Source organism: Cucurbita pepo, chromosome 3 (assembly GCF_057944985.1).
Source record: "Cucurbita pepo subsp. pepo isolate OVF chromosome 3, ASM5794498v1, whole genome shotgun sequence".
Lineage (NCBI taxonomy): Eukaryota > Viridiplantae > Streptophyta > Magnoliopsida > Cucurbitales > Cucurbitaceae > Cucurbita > Cucurbita pepo.
The window spans coordinates 41,173-59,687 of NC_141800.1; the positions used below are offsets into that span (position 1 = coordinate 41,173).

General features: G+C 40.2%; 5 protein-coding genes across 6 annotated transcripts; 4 read left to right on the forward strand and 1 right to left on the reverse strand.

Annotated features, from left to right (window-relative positions):
• Positions 1 to 114: 114 nt before the first annotated feature.
• On the forward strand, positions 115 to 3,865 carry LOC111790404 (KH domain-containing protein At3g08620). 2 transcript variants are annotated; one of them, XM_023671286.2, is made up of 7 exons: positions 115 to 686; positions 766 to 854; positions 1,514 to 1,665; positions 2,614 to 2,733; positions 2,819 to 2,935; positions 3,077 to 3,220; positions 3,344 to 3,865. In XM_023671286.2, exons 1-7 carry the CDS (start codon positions 607 to 609, stop codon positions 3,488 to 3,490), a joined length of 849 nt encoding a protein of 282 aa, XP_023527054.2. In that variant the 5' UTR covers positions 115 to 606; the 3' UTR covers positions 3,491 to 3,865. The 2 variants fall into 2 exon arrangements, with proteins under 2 accessions (XP_023527054.2, XP_023527055.2); XM_023671287.2 differs by lacking the exon at positions 766 to 854.
• Positions 3,425 to 7,194, forward strand: LOC111790401 (Phototropic-responsive NPH3 family protein). The gene is made up of 5 exons (XM_023671282.2): positions 3,425 to 3,550; positions 3,874 to 4,690; positions 4,820 to 4,886; positions 5,161 to 6,318; positions 6,398 to 7,194. The coding sequence occupies exons 2-5, from the start codon at positions 4,623 to 4,625 to the stop codon at positions 6,920 to 6,922; spliced, it is 1,818 nt and encodes a 605-aa protein (XP_023527050.2). The 5' UTR covers positions 3,425 to 3,550; positions 3,874 to 4,622; the 3' UTR covers positions 6,923 to 7,194.
• Positions 7,195 to 7,935: 741 nt separating this feature from the next.
• On the reverse strand, positions 7,936 to 8,883 carry LOC111791548 (uncharacterized). Its single transcript, XM_023672933.2, has one exon. The coding sequence runs from the start codon at positions 8,850 to 8,852 to the stop codon at positions 8,151 to 8,153; it is 702 nt and encodes a 233-aa protein (XP_023528701.1). The 5' UTR covers positions 8,853 to 8,883; the 3' UTR covers positions 7,936 to 8,150.
• Positions 8,884 to 9,754: 871 nt separating this feature from the next.
• LOC111790982 (uncharacterized) lies at positions 9,755 to 13,164 on the forward strand. The gene is made up of 5 exons (XM_023672132.2): positions 9,755 to 10,090; positions 10,325 to 11,258; positions 11,527 to 11,622; positions 11,836 to 11,972; positions 12,574 to 13,164. The coding sequence occupies exons 1-5, from the start codon at positions 9,810 to 9,812 to the stop codon at positions 12,743 to 12,745; spliced, it is 1,620 nt and encodes a 539-aa protein (XP_023527900.1). The 5' UTR covers positions 9,755 to 9,809; the 3' UTR covers positions 12,746 to 13,164.
• Positions 13,165 to 15,528: 2,364 nt separating this feature from the next.
• Positions 15,529 to 18,505, forward strand: LOC111790060 (leucine-rich repeat receptor-like protein kinase PXC2). Its single transcript, XM_023670849.2, has 2 exons — positions 15,529 to 16,976; positions 17,065 to 18,505. Exons 1-2 carry the CDS (start codon positions 15,535 to 15,537, stop codon positions 18,503 to 18,505), a joined length of 2,883 nt encoding a protein of 960 aa, XP_023526617.1. The 5' UTR covers positions 15,529 to 15,534.
• The last annotated feature ends 10 nt before the right edge of the window (positions 18,506 to 18,515 follow it).

Here is an 18,515-nt window from a genome sequence, read left to right on the forward strand (position 1 = left end):
CTTGGGTTGATATTGGGCTGTTCATCGCATCACAGCGCAGGCCCATTATTTGTCAAATCTCAAGCTTTGCATGCCTAACAGGTGTGTGTTCAGTTGAAGGAAACATCCGAATAGGAAAAGAATCCAGTAAATTACACTAGTAAAACTCAAATCCAGTGGGCAGTGGAGAAAGTGAGATTGGGCGCCAAAAATTGGGAAATCTTTTACCGCCTTGATTTTAGCTTCCTTGGAAAGATGCGGCTGTTTGTCCGACACCCTCCACTCCACCTCTTCCCAGTTGTTTTTATTCTCAGTTTTTTCTCTTCTCAATTATTTCGTTTTACTTTTGTCTCATACAATTTTGTCTCTCTAACGGTGAATACGCACAACACTACATTGCGTGGGTAAAAATTTAGGCTAAAAATTTCCTAGTATTCAGAAAAAATTTAGGCTTTCTTTCTGCAAATTCTCCTTTCCTTCGCTTCCTCTACCTCTTCCCTTCATTGGTATTGGTATTGGTATTGATGCTTGTGTCCTCCGCATCAACAGCACCTGAGAACTGTTTCCCTTCCTATTGTTTTGTTGGTTGAGATTCCGAATAGTTTAAAGAAAGAGACCCAAGAAGTAATGTCAGGTTTGTATAATCCCAACTTCTCTCCTGCAAGAGCTGCTTCTCCTCAGATTAGAAGCAGCGCTGATGCTGACAGGTAGGTTCATTTGTTTCATCTTCTTCTTCATCTCCCTCTCCTTCTTCTTCTGATCTGTGTGGGGGGTTTTATTCTTTAGCCACTACTTGTCGGAGCTGTTGGCCGAGCATCACAAACTCGGACCCTTCATGCAAATCCTTCCTATTTGTAGCCGACTTTTGAATCAAGGTGTAGTTTTCATTCCCTGCTTTCATGCAAATCCTTCCTATGCTTTCCTATTAACATCGCCCCCCACCCTTCAATCTTTGCCTACTGCTTTCTTATAACATCTTACCACCACTTCACTTTCATTTCATTTCATTAAATCTACTCACTATTCACATAAAAATCTAATCTGAGATTTTATATTTCGGAGTCACCCCTTTTTTTTACTTTTAGTTGCTTTCAGTCAAACTTTTCTTTCCTAAAGCCTTCATGCAAGCGAGTTGAGTTGAATTGACAGTAATTCACCTTTAGTTTTAGTTGTTTAACCAGGTTCTGAAGCAGAAAAAACTATGGTACAAGGCAGAGGCATTAAATTGAACCATAATCTAGATGAGTTGAGAGTATTAGTAGAGAAATAGTGGGAGTAGGAATGTAACTGGTTCAGAAGTTTGTTCAAGCTTATGGTTATAGGAAGAGTGAGTTTAGGATTTGTAGGCCGAATTCTTGGTAGTAGTTTTGTAGGAGACCAATGTAATTTTCTTCCATATTACAATATAATTTCATTCATTTATGTTACATAAAAATCTAACTAAATATTCGGAACCCCACCTGGACAGTAATGCATATTAAATGGATGAAGAAGTAATGTGGTATCTACATTTGACAGTAAACTATATGTGCAGAGATTTTGCGGGTTTCTGGAATGATGTCCAACCAAGGTTTTAGTGACTTGGAGAGATTACGACAAAGAAGCCCCAGCCCAATGCCTTCTTCTAACCTCGTCTCAAATGTTTCTGGCGCAGGTTTTGGCGGCTGGAATGGACTTCCTCAGGAGGTAACTTAAAAATTTACCTGCCACCGTTTTAAAGTTCTATCCTAACTTACTTGATGGTTGGCCAAGAAAACTTCAAGTCTAGGGAACTCTTCTTATTTTTGAGCAACTCAGGAGCTAATTTGAGTTTTCTATGCAGTTTAGTTCAAAATACTTGGTTTGGAAAAATATGATCAAGCTGCTTAAACAAAAGTGTAGTCATCATTTGGAAACTATTTACAGGCTTTTGTTTTCAAAGGAAGAACAATTGCTGTTCTCAAAAATAGAGCACACCGCACACGTGAGAGCAAGCTATAGAAAAGGAAAAAGAAAAAGAAGAAAACCATCTTTAAGAAACAGTTGAATAAATATTCTTTCACTAAACTTTTGTTATAGGTAGGGAAAAGAAATATAAAAAAACAATTTATGTACAACTCCCCAGCAGCTCCTCTGTTCCTTTATCCTGTTCCACAGTTCTGTCCCACCCACATTAATCGTGGGCCTCACTGGATAGCATCTTAAGTGATTAAACTCGCAAGTCGTGTAGGAAGTAGACTTCATGATGTCTGGACCAACAAACAAATAAAAATGGGTCTTCATAAGCATTCTTGTTTGCAGTGCTTTCAAGCCGGTATCAAAGCTCAAGTATTTGCTCGAATCTATGAATTATATTCAATAAAATATCTGTTTCCTATGTCTGTATAAAATTTATGAGTTGTGCTATAATCCTGCTACTATTCTGCCATTACTTTTGCTTGAAAGAATACTCAGTTATTGATAAACATGCAGATATGTTAAACAGTTCCCATAGTTGTTTAATTTTTGAAGTTAAAGCACCCAAGTTCTCGTTGCTCAGAGATGTGAAAGAATAGTATTCCAACATTATAAACTAACCGATAAAAACTTCCATCTTGTGTTAAAAAATGTTTTAAAAAAATTGACCAACGATGCCACTTGTTTTTCTTTTCACAGCAAATGTTAAGTGGAAATCCTGGAATGACAATGGACTGGCAAGGTGCTCCTGCAAGCCCTAGTTCATTTACTGTAAAGAGGATTTTGCAGTTGGAAATTCCAGTGGACACGTACCCAAATGTAAGTTCTTTAAACAAGTGTCTGAGTACGTGTTTTTTAAAAATGTGTTATAAAACTTTGATTTGTTTGGTTTCTGGGATGTCAGTTCAATTTTGTTGGGCGGCTTCTTGGACCCAGAGGCAATTCTCTGAAACGGGTGGAAGCTACTACAGGATGTCGTGTGTATATTAGAGGAAAGGGGTCAATTAAAGATCCAGAGAAGGTATTTTAGGTGAAATTGCTTGGATGAGACCCTCGTGTAAAATACTCTATCTAAGCCACCATTTTTACCATTGGATGCTTAACATTGAGTTCTGTGGTTGGTTATTTATTTCTTTATCTATCACTGTTTTGAACTCTCAAGGAAGAGCAACTCCGTGGAAGGCTTGGTTATGAACACCTGAATGAACAGCTGCATGTCCTAATTGAGGCTGATTTACCGCCCAATACCGTTGATATCAGGCTGAGACAGGCACAAGAAATTATAGAAGAACTACTCAAACCCGTGGTACTGTTTACTTTCCTCATCAAGTTTAATTTGATTTTAGGATAGAGATGATCAATTTATTTGTTGGTGCATTTATTGTTCACTACTAGATTCAATATATGTGTACAATATATGTGTACGCAGGACGAGCCAAATGATTATATCAAAAGACAACAGTTGCGTGAATTAGCAATGCTGAACTCAAATTTGAGAGAAGAAAGTCCTGGCCCCAGCGGCAGTGTTTCTCCTTTCAACTCAAGCGGGATGAAGCGGGCTAAAACTGGTCGCTGAGAGATCACATTCCTCTCCATTACATATTCCCTCTCTATTATGCGAATTGATCACTCAAAGGTAAGGATTCAGTAATGAGCGTAACTACAAAAAAAGAAAAAGAAAAAAATATTTTTTTTCTGAGTTTATTTATTATTTATTTTTAAACAACAGAATGTTAAGAGATGTCTTTTTGTTTTTCTCATTTCTATTGAGAGAGAGAGGGTAAGGATTATGTAGTTTTGTTTGGGGGTTTGTATCCGGTGAGGTGGTTGTGTCATATAAACCGAATATAATTATTGGATTTATTCTTGTGTTAGTGACTTTGAAATAGTGTGTAATCTTCTTAGATTGTATGTATTATGTGGATCACCAATAATATTTTGATTTATTTGATGCCCAAGTGTAAAAAAGGTGGGGAAGCCAAGTTTCATGAGTTAAGCTCCCAACAATCCAACGCCATCCTTGGAACTGGAAACTGTGTGGTGCAAATAGTTGGTTCCGTCGGAGACGAGTAGCTAATAGTTGGTCAAAATCACATACGCTCTCAGGCAGCAGCTGCCGTGGAATTTATTGGGATTGCAGATTTCTTCTTTCTTCTTGGCAATTATAAAAACTGGGTTGAGTGACCAATCAACCAAGATACCCATCCGACAGCATTGCGTCTTTATTCTTTATCGAGTTCCGCGCCAGTGTCAGTCCACGCGAGAGATGGAATGGAAGACCCCAATCAATTCCTTTCACTAAACGCCCTTTGACTAAACTTTAGTACGCCGATTAATAAAAACTCGCCGTGTCCCCACACCCCCCAGTCAGTGCGTCGAACGAGGCGGATGAATGACCATGTCGACCCATTGAGATAACAACGGAGGGGAAGCGAGAATTGAAGTGTTTCCTACAAAGACCAGCAAACAAACAACAGGCCACTCAATGCCACACTTGAGACAAAGCAGTGGGGGGAGGGTGAAAGACATATGTCAGGAAGGCTAAGATTTTAATAATAATAATACTAATAATAATAAAAACGGCTGTTGTTCACCAAAGTGTTGAGCCTATATTGTAAAATATAACAATGAAGCCGGTGTGTCACTTTCATTTCATGTTCCCTTCCCTCAAAATTACAACAGTGACGCGCAGCTGAAGCTCAAACCACATGGTATTGATGTCGGAGGCATCCATTAATGCTTCTTCCACTCCCAAACTCAGCAACTCCACCACCCGGTATCTCTCTTCCTCTCTGTTCTATACCCTAGTCTTCTTTTCTGAATTCTCACCTACTGCCCTGCTTTCCTTAAATTATGCTTATTTTGTTCTACTTCCTTGACCAAAACATTGTGTTATCTTTTGTAGTATCTTCTCCGACGTTGCTGGTGACATTACAATTGCCGTCCATGGAGAATCATTTCTACTGCACAAGGTAACTAACCTCTTTCTTTTCATTTTCATGTAATGTCTCATGTCTGCCTCCACTCCCACTGTGTTCCTGCGCATGTCTAGAGAAGAAATTAGGATTCAACTTTATTTTTTCCTTCTTCTTAAGACTGAAATTAATAACACTCCTCAGATGGCTCTTCTCTGGGGCCGATCTGTTTTGGTAGTCTGAAATTAACAACATAAACACAACTCAGTTCTGCAATGCAAGCGTTTTAAGCGTTTTTTTTTTTCTTTTCTTTCCTTCTGGTGCCTTCAAGTTTCCGCTTGTGGCTAGAAGTGGGAAGATTCGAAAAATGGTGGGCGATGGTAAGGGCTGTAGTGCTTCGAAATTCGAGCTCCTTAACTTACCTGGCGGGCCTCAGGCATTTGAACTTGCCGTGAAATTCTGCTATGGAATGAATTTTGAAATCACGACTGCAAACGTTGCTCATCTGCGCTGCGTTGGAGAATACCTGGAAATGACTGAAGAGTATCGGGAAGAGAATCTTATTGCACGGACAGAAATGTACCTGAATGAGATTGTGATACATAGCCTCGAAAAATCAGTGCAAGTCCTGGTCTCCTGTGAGGGTCTGAGTCCTGTAGCTGAGCAAGTAGGAATAACCGATGCATGTGTGGAGGGCATTGCCATGAATGCTTGCAAGGAGCAACTGGTCTCAGGTCTGTCTAGATTAGATTATGTTGGTGATTCCCCAGACCTCAAATGCCCTACTCTGGAGTGGTGGATTGAAGATCTCTCGTCCCTACAAATTGATTTTTATGAAAGGGTCATTTGTGCCATGGCAAGAAAAGGCATCCGACCAGACAGCATTGTAGCATCTCTCATGCACTATGCTCAGGCATCATTAGAGGGCACATCCAAATCTCAATTTTGGAACCCATCAAGGCCAAAACTAAGTCCTCTTGCGCTGCAAAATCATCAAATTACCATAGTGGAGACCCTAGTAAGTCTAATGCCCACAGACAAAAGCTGTATCATTCCACTAAGTTTTCTGTTTGGGATGTTGAGGATGGCTATCATGATGGACACTAACATTGCCTGCAGGCTTGAGCTTGAGAGGAGGATTGCATTTCGGTTGGAAATGGTTTCACTTGATGATCTCCTCATACCCTCGACTCGAGTTGGGGATATGTTGTTTGAAGTAGATACTGTTCACAGGATGCTGGTTAATTTTCTGCAGCGGGTAGAGGAAGAAGAAAATGAAGACTGTGGATATGACTCTGACCAGGACCTTGCTTCTCCAAACCATGGTTGTTTGCTGAAAGTTGGAAGACTTATTGACGCATATCTAGCTGAAATTGCCCCGGATCCATATTTGAGCTTGCACAAGTTTGTTGCTATGATTGAGATACTGCCTGATTATGCACGAGTTATCGATGATGGGCTCTATAGAGCAGTTGACATTTATTTGAAGGTAAAAACATATATATTTTCCAACATTGTCGATTTAGAACAGCAGTTCCTTATCATTATTGAATATTGCTCACATTCAGGCCCATCCAAAGCTAACAGAAGAGGAGTGCAAGAGAGTGTGCCATTTGATAGACTGCGAGAAGCTATCTCAAGAAGCAAGCAACCATGCTGCAAAAAATGATCGGCTACCAGTGCATATGACGGTGCGAGTTCTCTACTTTGAGCAGCTGCGGTTGAAGAATTCAATATCGGTAAATGTAGGCGATGGATTCATATCACAAAGAATGAGTAGTGGAGTAGGAAGCGCAGCTATGTCACCAAGAGATAATTATGCTTCTCTAAGGAGAGAAAACAGGGAGTTAAAGCTTGAGATATCCCGAATGCGCGTGAGGCTAAGTGAGTTGGAGAAGGAGCAATCATTTATGAAAGAGGGGATGATGTCTAAGAGCGGAAACGGAACAACTTTCCTGACTTCACTGTCCAAAGGGATTGGAAGGATTGGAATTTTTAGCAGCACCCCGGGAGAAGCCAAACGGAGAAAGGCTGCACGGAGGTCGCGGGGTTCTGGGAAAAAGTGCATTCAAACTCAAAGTGCGATTGATTAGGAGGATTGCCATGTATTATTGGTTTACTCTACTAGTACACGACTCAGGATCTTAGAGACTTAGAGCAGTAGCGGTTAAGGTGTAGGTACCCCATCATCCTTCATCCTTCATCCTTCATCCTTCATCCTTCATCCTTCATCCTTCATTTAATTGAGCTGTATGTATATCAGCTATCAAGTGAGCCAAAGGGGAATGTTATCATTGTGATTACTACTATCGACAGTTTGAAATTCTTATTCTATCTAGCATAGAGTTATCTATGATTCCTTCAAGCCCCATGCCCCTGAACGCTGCCGGCTCATACCATTGCACCTGTGTAGTAATATAATGATTAATCGTTTATTTAATAACCGAGTGGATTGTTAGTCGTTTGCCTCCACCGCCAACCTCCAGCTCAAGCAATTGGCAACCGAATAGAATAGCTCAAAGAGTTGGCTTTTGACTTGAATAATGTAATGTACATTCTCATTAATTAGGTATTGTCTTTTGTGGATTGAATGTGATGGCAATTGACAGGCGTCATTAAGGTTGCATGCTGTAGCTGAAGAGCGGCCCGGCAAATTCATATTTAAAGCCAAAAGGTACTTCCATAGATGATCATCACAATTTCCCAAGTGGTCAACCAAATTACAACCTTGCGATTGCAGCTTTTATCTCCCAGGCATTTGAAGAACACATCTTCCTCCATTGTGGAAACAATGGGCAAGATTCTTATAAGTTTCTCATGTCACCAAATCTCCTTCCTAATTCTTGTTAACTTTGGGATTAGAGCTTCAATTATGGTCAATTGCAATGCTAGGTGTCCAAGATTCGATCACTCTTTTCAAGGCAAGCACGACTTAGGCGAAAGGCGAGTGACCTCAGGACAATGGCCAACAATCACTAACTTTATCATAATGGAGTATACAACTAAAATCAAGTGTAATGCATCAACATTACCAACTTTAACATAACTAAAAAAGATGAGAAAATTCAAACTATCAAAATCCAACCTTATGTGATTCCACTTATCAAAACTCAAAAGAACAGAGTTGATTTTATTAAATATTGATTTGATTGATTAATTAATCGAAGCACGATAAGAAATGCAATTGACCTGATGTTATCGTGCTTCGAAATTCCCGCTATATGCAACTATAGGTTGTAAAGATTGATTCCTTTATAATATCACATCCACATCAACGAGGGCATGTAGGAAGTACATATTTTGAGAGATCAATGCTAATGGCTACATGTGTTTGACTGATTTGCCGACAAAATCAATAAAAGAAAAACCCCAAACCGATGCGAAGGAGCAGAGGGCGACCGGAATAGGACCAAGGGACCATAACAAGAGGGCAAAACTGAGCCACATCAAGCGGTTGCCTATAAAAGCCAAGGCGAACCCTGTGTCCACTAGTCTCTGTATGTGGGTGCTTGCAGTTGCAGTGCTGACCAACATGCAGGTGTCGATCAGAAACCCCACCCCAAATGAGCTGAATAGGAAGCTCGACACTGACACCACAAAGGCGGCCGCATATTTCACAGCGAACAGCCCACTACTGGCGGCGCTCGATTGAGTTCCGCTTCGGAATAGTTGTTGGGTTTTGTAAGCATTGTTGGTGAGGGCTGCCACGGAGGAGCTTACAGCGATTGATATGGAAGCTCTGAGGATTATGATCATCAGATTGTTTCTCAAGATCTGCACCACCTGCATGCTGCCACCCTCCAGCTGCAGCGCCAGCTCTAGCCACGCTCTCCGGCCCTCCCGCTGGATTCCCCAGGTCGTCTTCTCAGGTTTCTTCTTCAAGCATTGCCACAGATGCGCGTGATACCCCACCACAAGCAACAGGCTCAGGCTCATCAATGTGCTATCAATGTATAATTCTTCCATCTTAAAACTCATTCCTGGCGTCCAAACCCAAACCAACTCCTCCTGTTTTATATGCATAATATTGACCCCATTTACTTGACCCAATTGTGTACTATATTTATGAAATAATAATATTTATAATGCCGCGTAGCGCATTTCTAAGTCACCAAATTAGTTCACCCATTCCTGCGATTGCCATTCTATGTCATCTCAACATGCGTGCGGCTTTCATTGATTTAAATAATTTATTCCTTCCAATTGTGGTTCATCAGGTTGTTGCTTTATTTGGAGCACTATAATTTGACTTGTGGCTGTGGGCAAGCTAGCAATATAGCAACCCGTGTGTTCCACTAGTGCCAAATTAAAGAAATTAACCCATTAATTATCCTCATCTACAATAAAGTTGCTTAATTAGTTGATCATTGCACCAACCCATTAGTGGTCATGCTTGGAGTCCAGGTTCATTTTAAACTATCTCTATCATTCTGAATCATAATTTTAAGGGAAACGTCCACATCTTCCTAAGCAATAGTTTATGGTTCAAACTCGTTTAAATTTTGTTACCATCCTGTGTTATAATAATTCATAAAAACAAGTCTGGTGTTATAACAATTCATAAAAACAAGTTTGGTCGGCAGATTTAAATTGTGAAAAAATTCAGACCAAAAGAAATTAATGAATTAGTTAGTTTTAGAAAAACAAAAATCATTTTTTCTCTAAGATTTAATTTCACACTAACATTTCAAATTTATCTATTTGAACCTTACATACATTTAAAATATACTGCCCTCAATACCCTATATTCCCCTATATAGAAAAATCGAATATATACATATATATATTTTGTAATGATTTTTAAACCAAATGTCAAGAAAGAAAAAAAGAAGTAATTCCTTCCGCCTCGTTATATGCAAAATATTCTTTAGTTTGAACCCAAACGACGACGTTCAATATTAGCGAAAGATGGTGTGTCATTTTGTCCTGGGCTTAATCTACTGTCACTGACGACCAGCGGACTCCTTTACCAAATGATTTATGGAGCGGACGGAGAGAAGCAGAGAGGCGGGGACGAGTCACAAGGCGATCGGGATTGGGAAACCCTGGGTGTTCAGTTTTGTAGTTGGATTGACATTCTTGTGTGACAGATTCATAGAGGTTGACGCTTCAATCCACGAGTATCGAAATGACTTTTTCATCCCCAAGTCAAATGCTTTCTTCTTCCATGGCGGCAGCGAGGCTCTTTTCGCTTCTAAGGTATTCGCTTCTTCTTCCCCAAATTCCACTGACAATTCCCTCAAAGGCAAGTCCTTCATCAGGTAAGCATTCGTCTCTTCACAAATCTAATCACGCTTTTCTTTCTCTTCTACCTTCGGTTAACCCTACATTTGCTTCTCCTTGTTGTTTGAAGAAGCCCTAAATGCTATACTATTGACCCTACATTTGCTTCAGGGACTTCCCTTGTAATTTTGATTCTTGCTTCTTAGCTCGTCTGCTCAAGATATTATATTGATCGTATATACAGGATTTAAGCCTCAATTTTGAAATGGTAGGTTTGAAACTGTTACTTTCGTGAGGACGAAAGAATCAGCTAGTCAGACGAATGAAATGCAGCAATTTACCGGATTGGTGGAGGCCATCATTTTCGAGGTCAAAGATAGGGAGCGAATTGGAGGCTCTTTCCTAAAGTCAGACATGATCTGCTGCACACGCAGTCTTCACGATGCTGGACATTGCAAGTCGGGCGAGGTTATTATCAATGAAAACCACGACAACCCCGGCTGGCCTAAGCGCATCAAGACGTTCTTTGTTGGGAAAGATGAAACTGCTGTCATTCCACCTCAAACTATTGAAATCAATAGTACTGGTATGTACTACCTCTATTTTATGTTTTGTGACCCACAACTCAAAGGCACAATAATCGAGGGAAGAACAGTGTGGAGGAATCCGGATGGCTATTTACCAGGGAAGATGGCTCCTCTAATGAAATTTTATGAACTCATGTCTTTAGCATATCTTTTGCTCGGCCTAATCTGGTTTCTATGGTTTGTTAAGTATTGGAAGGATGTTATACAGTTGCATTACCACATTACAACGGTTATTGCTCTTGGAATGTGTGAAATGGCTATATGGTACTTTGAATATGCTAACTTTAATTCAACTGGAAGCAGACCAATGGGAATTACTATATGGGCGGCGACCTTTACATCTGTGAAGAAGACGTTGTCTCGCCTTCTTCTGTTGGTTGTTTCAATGGGCTATGGAGTGGTGAGGCCAACCCTCGGTGCTATCACTTCAAAACTGCTCTTTCTTGGTGTTGTGTATTTTATTGCATCAGAGGCACTTGAGCTTGTGGAACATCTAAGTAACATCAATGATTTCTATGGAAAAGCAAGGCTTTTTCTGGTTCTACCTGTTGCTTTCCTGGATTCATGCTTTATTATCTGGATCTTCTCATCTTTGTCACGAACATTAGAAAAACTTCAGGTATGCAGGCTTAGTTAGTAATTGTTACGCACATCCTCGCATTCACAACTTCATTTATGATGTCACTGCATTTAGTCCTTTCTTTTAACAATTAAATAAACCATGTATTCTTATTCTCCGAGTTAGTTGATTGAATCTCTGTGGTAGAATACTGCAACCTGTCTCCCAACAAATTATGGATTTGAATGCTGAGAATGGCTAGCTTGAGATATTTTATCTGTCAGATCCTTTTTGGAATTGACCTATTCATACTGTTTTGATGATGCAGATAAGGAGAAATATGGCTAAGCTGGAGTTATATAGAAACTTTACCAATTCTCTTGTTGTATCTGTTCTCCTTTCTATAGCTTGGATTGGCTTCGAGGTAATGTTTTGTGGATGTAAATTAATCATGATGAATTCTCCCTTGTGGAGTATAAGACATGACTGGTTGTTGAATTATAGAGTCCCCCTTACCATCCTTTTCCCAACCTTGTTGAATTTTTAGGTTTGCTACACTTCGAAAAGCCCCTGGTTTGTATCGAATAAAAAAGTGAGCAAAGAATTGACTAATTTTTTTCCCTTCTTTTTGACTTAGCTATATTTCAATGCATCTGATCCGTTAAGTGAGCTATGGAGAATTGCTTGGATCATTCCAGCTTTTTGGACTTTCCTGTCATTTTGTCTCCTTGGTGTGATCTGCTTACTCTGGGCTCCATCAAGTAACCCTACGAGGTGCACGTCTTTCTGGCTAATGACCCTGAACACTTTTTTTTTGTTTTTTTGTTTTCTATATGCTCATGTTTTTTGTTGGAATAACTTTCTTAATTTACCCACTAGGCAATGTTTACCTTTCCCTTTCCTTTGTAGATGTGGAATTTAATCATATTTCTAGGAAAACACTGCCTGTTTGAATAAACTTGGTAGTCTAATCCGAATATTTACTTTAGATTTGAGAGCATGCACCATTTGTTTGAGAAGAGTAAAAAGTATCGGATGATTGGTTTTGAAAGCAATAAATTCTGGATTTTTTTTTTTTTTTTTTTTTTCGTCGAAGGGAGAAAGACTATAAATATGGGAGCTAATTTTAATGGCCACTTGGTCCACCCTTTCAATACGCTGTAATTATGATTAATTTACTACTAACACCAATTAGAGTCTTTTTTGGTATTTTTTTAGTCTTCTTTATATTTTCATATTATCTAGGAACAGTTTGTTTCTTATTATCTTAAATAACAATTTGTGATAGTTGTTTGTTCCTTTATATTTTCACATTATCTAGGAACGCTGTAATTATGATTAATTCAGTCGATGAAGTTGCCGATTGATATTGCAGGTACGCATATTCAGAGGAGACAGGCGAAGACTTGGAAGAAGAAGGTATTTGTTTGACCAGTGGAGGAGATATGGCTTCCAAATTGGAAAGGAAGGAAAGGAAGGGACTAATAATTACGGGTGATCACTTATATGGCCACGGGGAGGATAATGAGGAGGACAAACGTGAATAAGTTTGATTTTTGTTTTTACTTTGTCTGGCCTTCGCCTTTATGAAGTTTAATGCAACCCCAAGCCCCGTTGTTGTATGTATTTCATTACTACGGCCTTGGTAAGTTTACTTGCAAAATCTTACTACACAATCCCCGTATCTATTTGCATGGCCCAAAGTATGAGAGCTTGAATCGTGAAGATTATTATCCTTGTGCTTGCCATCACTGGGATTGCGGGATATGCAGTTTACAAGTACAGAATCCGGGTACTGTTATTCGATTGCATCTTGGATGTTGATATGTTCCTGTTGAGAATTGAATGAGGTGCATAAACACCAAATGGTATTACAATCTACTGATGCTAGAAAAGTCCATAGTAAAGCTGTGTAAACTGCAAGAATGAATGTGTACTTGTGAGTGCTTGCTTAAGCCTTTGTATCTGTTTCCAGATCATATCAATTTCTATTCTTAGGATACAATTTCAATTCACCCATGAAAAAAAAAAGAAAAGAGTTTATTTCTTTTTCTATTTCCTTTTTCAACATGCTTGGAGAGATACTATTTCACCAATTGAGTTATTCCTCTCGCTTCTGATAGGATCGATACTAGTTGTTAGTTCTGATACCAATTGTTAGAATTGCTCAACAACGCACACAATCGATTAAGAAGTTAAACCAACTCTCATACGAGCTCCCGGCGGTTCATTCATCTGACCGTAGACTAGAGCCACTTTTGATTCTGCAATATTTTCTTCATTAATTACTTCGGATTCTTTCATTTCCATGTAAAGATCATTTCCTTCACGAGTACGTTCACCTACTCCTCCAAATACGGATACACCTCCATGAGCTTTGGCAATGTTGTTGATCAATTCCATAATGAAGTACTGTTTTACCCACTCCAGCCCCTCTGAATAGTCCTATTTTTCCTCCACGTCGATAAGGGGCTAAAAGATCGATCAAGAACACAAAGAATAGGAGAGAGAAAATTCAATAAGAAATATTGGTGAAAGGGTTTTTCTAAGAGCACTACCCGGGTATATACAGTTTCAATTTATTAAATATAATTTAAATCTTTGAGATATAATCTAATAAATATATCTTTATCACATCTTTATCAATTATCTACCATATATATCTAAGATCTTTACTAAATATCTTTCAAATATACATATCCCAACACCTTCTTGCTTGTTGAACAAAGGTCTCCCTACTCCCAAATATATCTCTATATATATCTCTACCAGATGATCAACTCCATATCCCAACAGCTTATTGAACAAAGGTCTCCCTACAAAATACCTCCCAAATATATCTCTATCTAGCCATACTCCATATCCCACAGCTTCTTGAACAAAGGCCTCCCTATTCCTTCACGAGTGAGAGACTAAAGGTAAAGGTATCTCCACATTTCTAATCGATACTCAACCAGTTTTATGACATTATTCGTAACTGTTAAGTGGTGCTCAGTCCGTACATTCATCCCAAGAATGAATCAAAATAAAGTCTTGGTTAATGCCAATATATTTTTTAAAATGCAGAGGTATACAGATTCGGAGATATGGGCTATCATGGCTCAATATATGCCCTCGGACAATGAAGGAGAGACTCCTACTCACGTCACCAGTGGGGGCATTTGATATAGTGACTTCATTGGAAGATTCAGCTTTTGGACAATTGTGGATGAAACGTGTGAGGTTTGAAGCCTGATACTGTGGTATCTCGGGTTGATGCAGCAGGTAGGTTTGCTGTAAATAATATATAGCTAAGCTAGCTGAGGTTTATAGTTGTGTTGCCATATGGGAAATATGTGGGGATTTTATCGGTCCTTTTTTCTTCCCTCCCACCTGTGAAAGCAGCAATTGTGAGCAGAAGACGGGAGGCCTGGAATGTACATTTTATTTATGCGTCCGTTTTGAGCGTCCAATGCCAATATTTCTTAATAAAAAGCTGAGCGGAGCTGGATGCCATATTCAACAGCATATAAGTTTTTCGGTTGCATGGTGTTTGTGGCACAGTAATCAATTATGTTGGGCTGAGTTCAATTCATTGGCATGGCATCGTATTAATGACTATCTTAGACTGGCTGGTACAAGCATCCGGAACCCAATGTGAAATACACTAGTATGCTATATCACCATAATTTATGCAAATGATCTCATTTTAAAAATTCAACAAAGTCCGACGTTGTCAAAGAAGCGCCATTTACGCCACTCATGTGTAATGTGCAAGCTAAGCATCCTTGCATAGCCCGAGATACGAAGACTCTGAAAGCTTGGAATTTTAAATAAGACATTTGAAGGAATTTAAAAAATGTCAAAATTGGGACAAAGTTTAAGTTTAAGAAGGTCCTTCAGGTTTGACCAACACCCGAATGAAAGAACAAGAAGCAATGCCTGACAGGTGACACTACCACTGTTTCACTTTCGCCGTTGGAATTGGAAAGCTTTTAAATGTGTTTGGCAGACACACCAAAAAGAGAACCCCGGACACTATCATTATTACTCTAATTATTGTTATTATTATTTTCTCCGACCAACCTACGCCACCCTCTTCACTCTTTCTTCTCTCTCTCTCTCTCTCTCTCTCTCTCTCTCTCTCTCTCTCTCTCTCTCTCTCTCTCTCTCTCTCTCTTATTTAATGCTTCTTCCACAATAAATTAGATTCAACCGCTAAAAGAGCAAAAGTGTCCCAATGCATTCTTGTGTTTGACCACATCTTTTTCTCTTAATCCTTCTACTCCTTCCCACCTCCCTACACTCCAAAATCTATTTATTTAAATCTTTGTTTTTCTTATGGAGAAGTAGCATTATGCTTTTCAAACTACTATTCCTCCTTCTTGCCTTAGCTCCTGCTTCCATTTATGCTTTGGAGGACACTGTTTTCAACGATGACGTTCTGGGATTGATAGTATTTAAAGCTGGCCTTCAAGATCCCATGGGGAAACTGGTCACATGGAATGAAGACGACCAAACTCCCTGCAACTGGATTGGTGTCAAATGCGATCCTAAAACCAATAGGGTCTCTGAGCTCGTCCTTGATGGATTCTCTTTGTGTGGTCATATCGATCGTGGACTCCTCAGGTTGCAATTCCTTCAAATACTCTCCCTTGCTAACAACAACTTCACTGGCACCATCAACTCTGCTCTTTCTCACCTTGCAAATTTGCAAGTTATTGATTTGAGTGGCAACAGCTTATCTGGAACCATTCCCCAACAACTTTTCCTGCAATCTGGGTCTGTAAGACTTGTTTCATTCGCCAAAAATAAGCTTACAGGAAATATCCCTCAATCCTTAACCACTTGCTTCTCTCTGGAGCTTCTCAACTTCTCATCCAACCACCTCTCCGGGAAATTGCCTTCTGGGTTATGGTATTTGAGGGGGCTTCAGTCTTTGGATGTCTCTCACAACTTGCTTCAGGGGCACATTCCTCCAGGAATCCAAAATTTATACGATTTGAGATTTCTTAGCTTACACAAGAATCGATTTTCCGGAAAGCTTCCTGAGGATATTGGTGGCTGCCTACTCTTAAAATCAATTGATTTTAGTGAGAATATCCTTTCCGGGGGCCTTCCACACTCAATGCAGATGCTTACTTCTTGCACTTATCTGAATTTACGAGGAAATTCTCTCACGGGTGAACTCCCTCCTTGGATTGGAGAACTTAAAAATCTCGAGACCTTAGATCTTTCTTCCAATAACTTCTCTGGTCGGGTACCAAGTTCAATAGGCAACCTCCAATTATTGAAGAGCTTTAATGTATCCATGAACTATTTAACTGGAAGCTTGCCAGAATCCATGGCAAATTGTAATAGTCTCTTCAGTATTGATGCTAGCCATAATCACTTGTCTGGAAATCTCCCTTCGTGGATGTTTAGGGGAGCTATGCCAAGTGTTCCACTTTCTTCGCAGAGGCTGGGAGAAAACCTTTCATCTCCGGCCTCTCTTGGTAGTCTCCAAGTTTTGGATTTATCTTCAAATGTTTTCTGTGGTCACATTCCATCCAATGTGGGAGAACTTGGCAACTTGCAGTTGCTGAACATATCCAGAAACCATCTGGTGGGTTGTATTCCAGGGAGCATTGGTGAACTAAAATCAGCATATGCCCTTGACTTCAGTGTGAATCAATTAAATGGAAGTATTCCTGCTGAAATTGGAGGAGCGATCTCACTCAAGGAGTTGAGGTTGGAGCAGAACTTCCTGGCTGGGGAAATCCCAGTCCAGATTCACAAATGTTCGTTGTTAACATCGTTGTAAGCACTCTCTCTCTCTCTCCCTCACGCACACACATACACACATGCTTCTAACAATATATTTACCCGTGTGTTGTGAATGCTGCAGGATTCTTTCTCACAACAACCTGACAGGCCCAATTCCTGCTGCCCTCGCAAATCTCTCCAATCTTGAAAATGTGGACTTGTGTTTCAACAGACTTTCCGGAAGCCTGCCCAGGGAGCTCATTAATCTCTCCCACCTCCTCTCCTTTAATATCTCCCACAATCATCTTGAGGGAGAACTTCCAGTTGGGGGCTTCTTCAACACTATATCTCCCTTCTCTATATCACATAACCCATCTCTTTGTGGTGCTGCTGTCAATACCTCCTGCCCCTCCCTCCATCCAAAACCGATTGTCCTAAACCCGAACTCTTCTGATACCAATGGAAATTCCCCCTCCCACAACCATCCCCATCAGATCATACTTACCATATCTTCCATTATTGCTATTGCTGCAGCTTCTTTTATCCTACTTGGTGTAGTGGCTGTCACCATCCTCAATATCCATGCAAGGTCCTCACACTCACGGTCTGCTGCTCTTGTGTTATCTGCTGGGGAGGACTTTAGCTGCTCCCCCAAAACTAATCCAGAATATGGAAACTTCGTCATGTTTTCTGGAGATGCAGAGTTTGTAGTTGGCGCCCAAACCTTACTGAACAAGGACGCTGAACTTGGTCGAGGTGGATTTGGGGTTGTTTACAAAACGGTGCTTCGAGATGGGTGTTTAGTTGCAATCAAGAAGCTAACTGTCACAAGCTTGATCAAGTCACGAGAAGATTTTGAGAGTGAAGTGAAGAAGCTGGGACAGATCAGGCATCACAATCTTGTGGCAATCGAAGGGTATTGCTGGACAGCCTCCATGCAGCTCCTAATTTATGAATACCTCCCCAGTGGAAGTTTGTATAAACATATACATGATAGAACTGGCGACAATTGTTTGTCTTGGCGGCAGAGGTTCAAGATTGTTCTTGGGATGGCCAAAGGGTTGGCGTATTTGCACCATAATGGTATCATTCACTACAACTTGAAGTCGACCAATGTTTTGATAGGCAGTTCTGGGAAACCAAAAGTGGGGGACTATGGCTTGGCAAGGTTGTTGCCAATGTTGGACCGTTGCATCTTAAGCAGTAAAATCCAAAGTGCTTTGGGATACATGGCTCCAGAGTTCGCCTGCAAAACAGTGACTATAACTGATAAGTGTGATGTGTATGGCTTTGGCATCTTGGCTTTGGAAGTGGTGACTGGAAAAAGACCTGTGGAGTACATGGAAGATGATGTTATAGTGCTCTGTGATATGGTGAGAGCAGCTTTGGATGAAGGCATGGTGGAGCAATGTGTCGATGAGAGGCTCCGATCGAACTTCCGCATTGAAGAGGCTATTCCTGTAATGAAACTGGGTTTGATATGTGCGTCCCAAGTACCGTCGAACAGGCCAGACATGAATGAGGTCGTCAATATACTAGAGTTGATCCAATCCCCCTCTGAAGCCGACGAGGAGTTGGAATGAAACTAACAAA

What these genes read in the sequence shown, in the direction of transcription:
- LOC111790060 (XM_023670849.2), top strand. Translation starts at nt 15,535, where the DNA reads ATGCTTTTCAAACTACTATTCCTCCTTCTTGCCTTAGCTCCTGCTTCC. An exon ending in TGTTCGTTGTTAACATCGTT is followed by an intron (nt 16,977 to 17,064) that starts GTAAGCACTCTC and finishes TGAATGCTGCAG; the next exon opens with GATTCTTTCTCACAACAACC.
- LOC111790982 (XM_023672132.2), top strand. Translation starts at nt 9,810, where the DNA reads ATGGAGCGGACGGAGAGAAGCAGAGAGGCGGGGACGAGTCACAAGGCG. An exon ending in AAAGGCAAGTCCTTCATCAG is followed by an intron (nt 10,091 to 10,324) that starts GTAAGCATTCGT and finishes TTGAAATGGTAG; the next exon opens with GTTTGAAACTGTTACTTTCG. An exon ending in GAACATTAGAAAAACTTCAG is followed by an intron (nt 11,259 to 11,526) that starts GTATGCAGGCTT and finishes TTGATGATGCAG; the next exon opens with ATAAGGAGAAATATGGCTAA.
- LOC111790401 (XM_023671282.2), top strand. Translation starts at nt 4,623, where the DNA reads ATGGTATTGATGTCGGAGGCATCCATTAATGCTTCTTCCACTCCCAAA. An exon ending in AATCATTTCTACTGCACAAG is followed by an intron (nt 4,887 to 5,160) that starts GTAACTAACCTC and finishes GGTGCCTTCAAG; the next exon opens with TTTCCGCTTGTGGCTAGAAG. An exon ending in CAGTTGACATTTATTTGAAG is followed by an intron (nt 6,319 to 6,397) that starts GTAAAAACATAT and finishes GCTCACATTCAG; the next exon opens with GCCCATCCAAAGCTAACAGA.
- LOC111791548 (XM_023672933.2), bottom strand. Translation starts at nt 8,852, where the DNA reads ATGCATATAAAACAGGAGGAGTTGGTTTGGGTTTGGACGCCAGGAATG.
- LOC111790404 (XM_023671286.2), top strand. Translation starts at nt 607, where the DNA reads ATGTCAGGTTTGTATAATCCCAACTTCTCTCCTGCAAGAGCTGCTTCT. An exon ending in GGAATGGACTTCCTCAGGAG is followed by an intron (nt 1,666 to 2,613) that starts GTAACTTAAAAA and finishes TTCTTTTCACAG; the next exon opens with CAAATGTTAAGTGGAAATCC. An exon ending in CAGTGGACACGTACCCAAAT is followed by an intron (nt 2,734 to 2,818) that starts GTAAGTTCTTTA and finishes CTGGGATGTCAG; the next exon opens with TTCAATTTTGTTGGGCGGCT.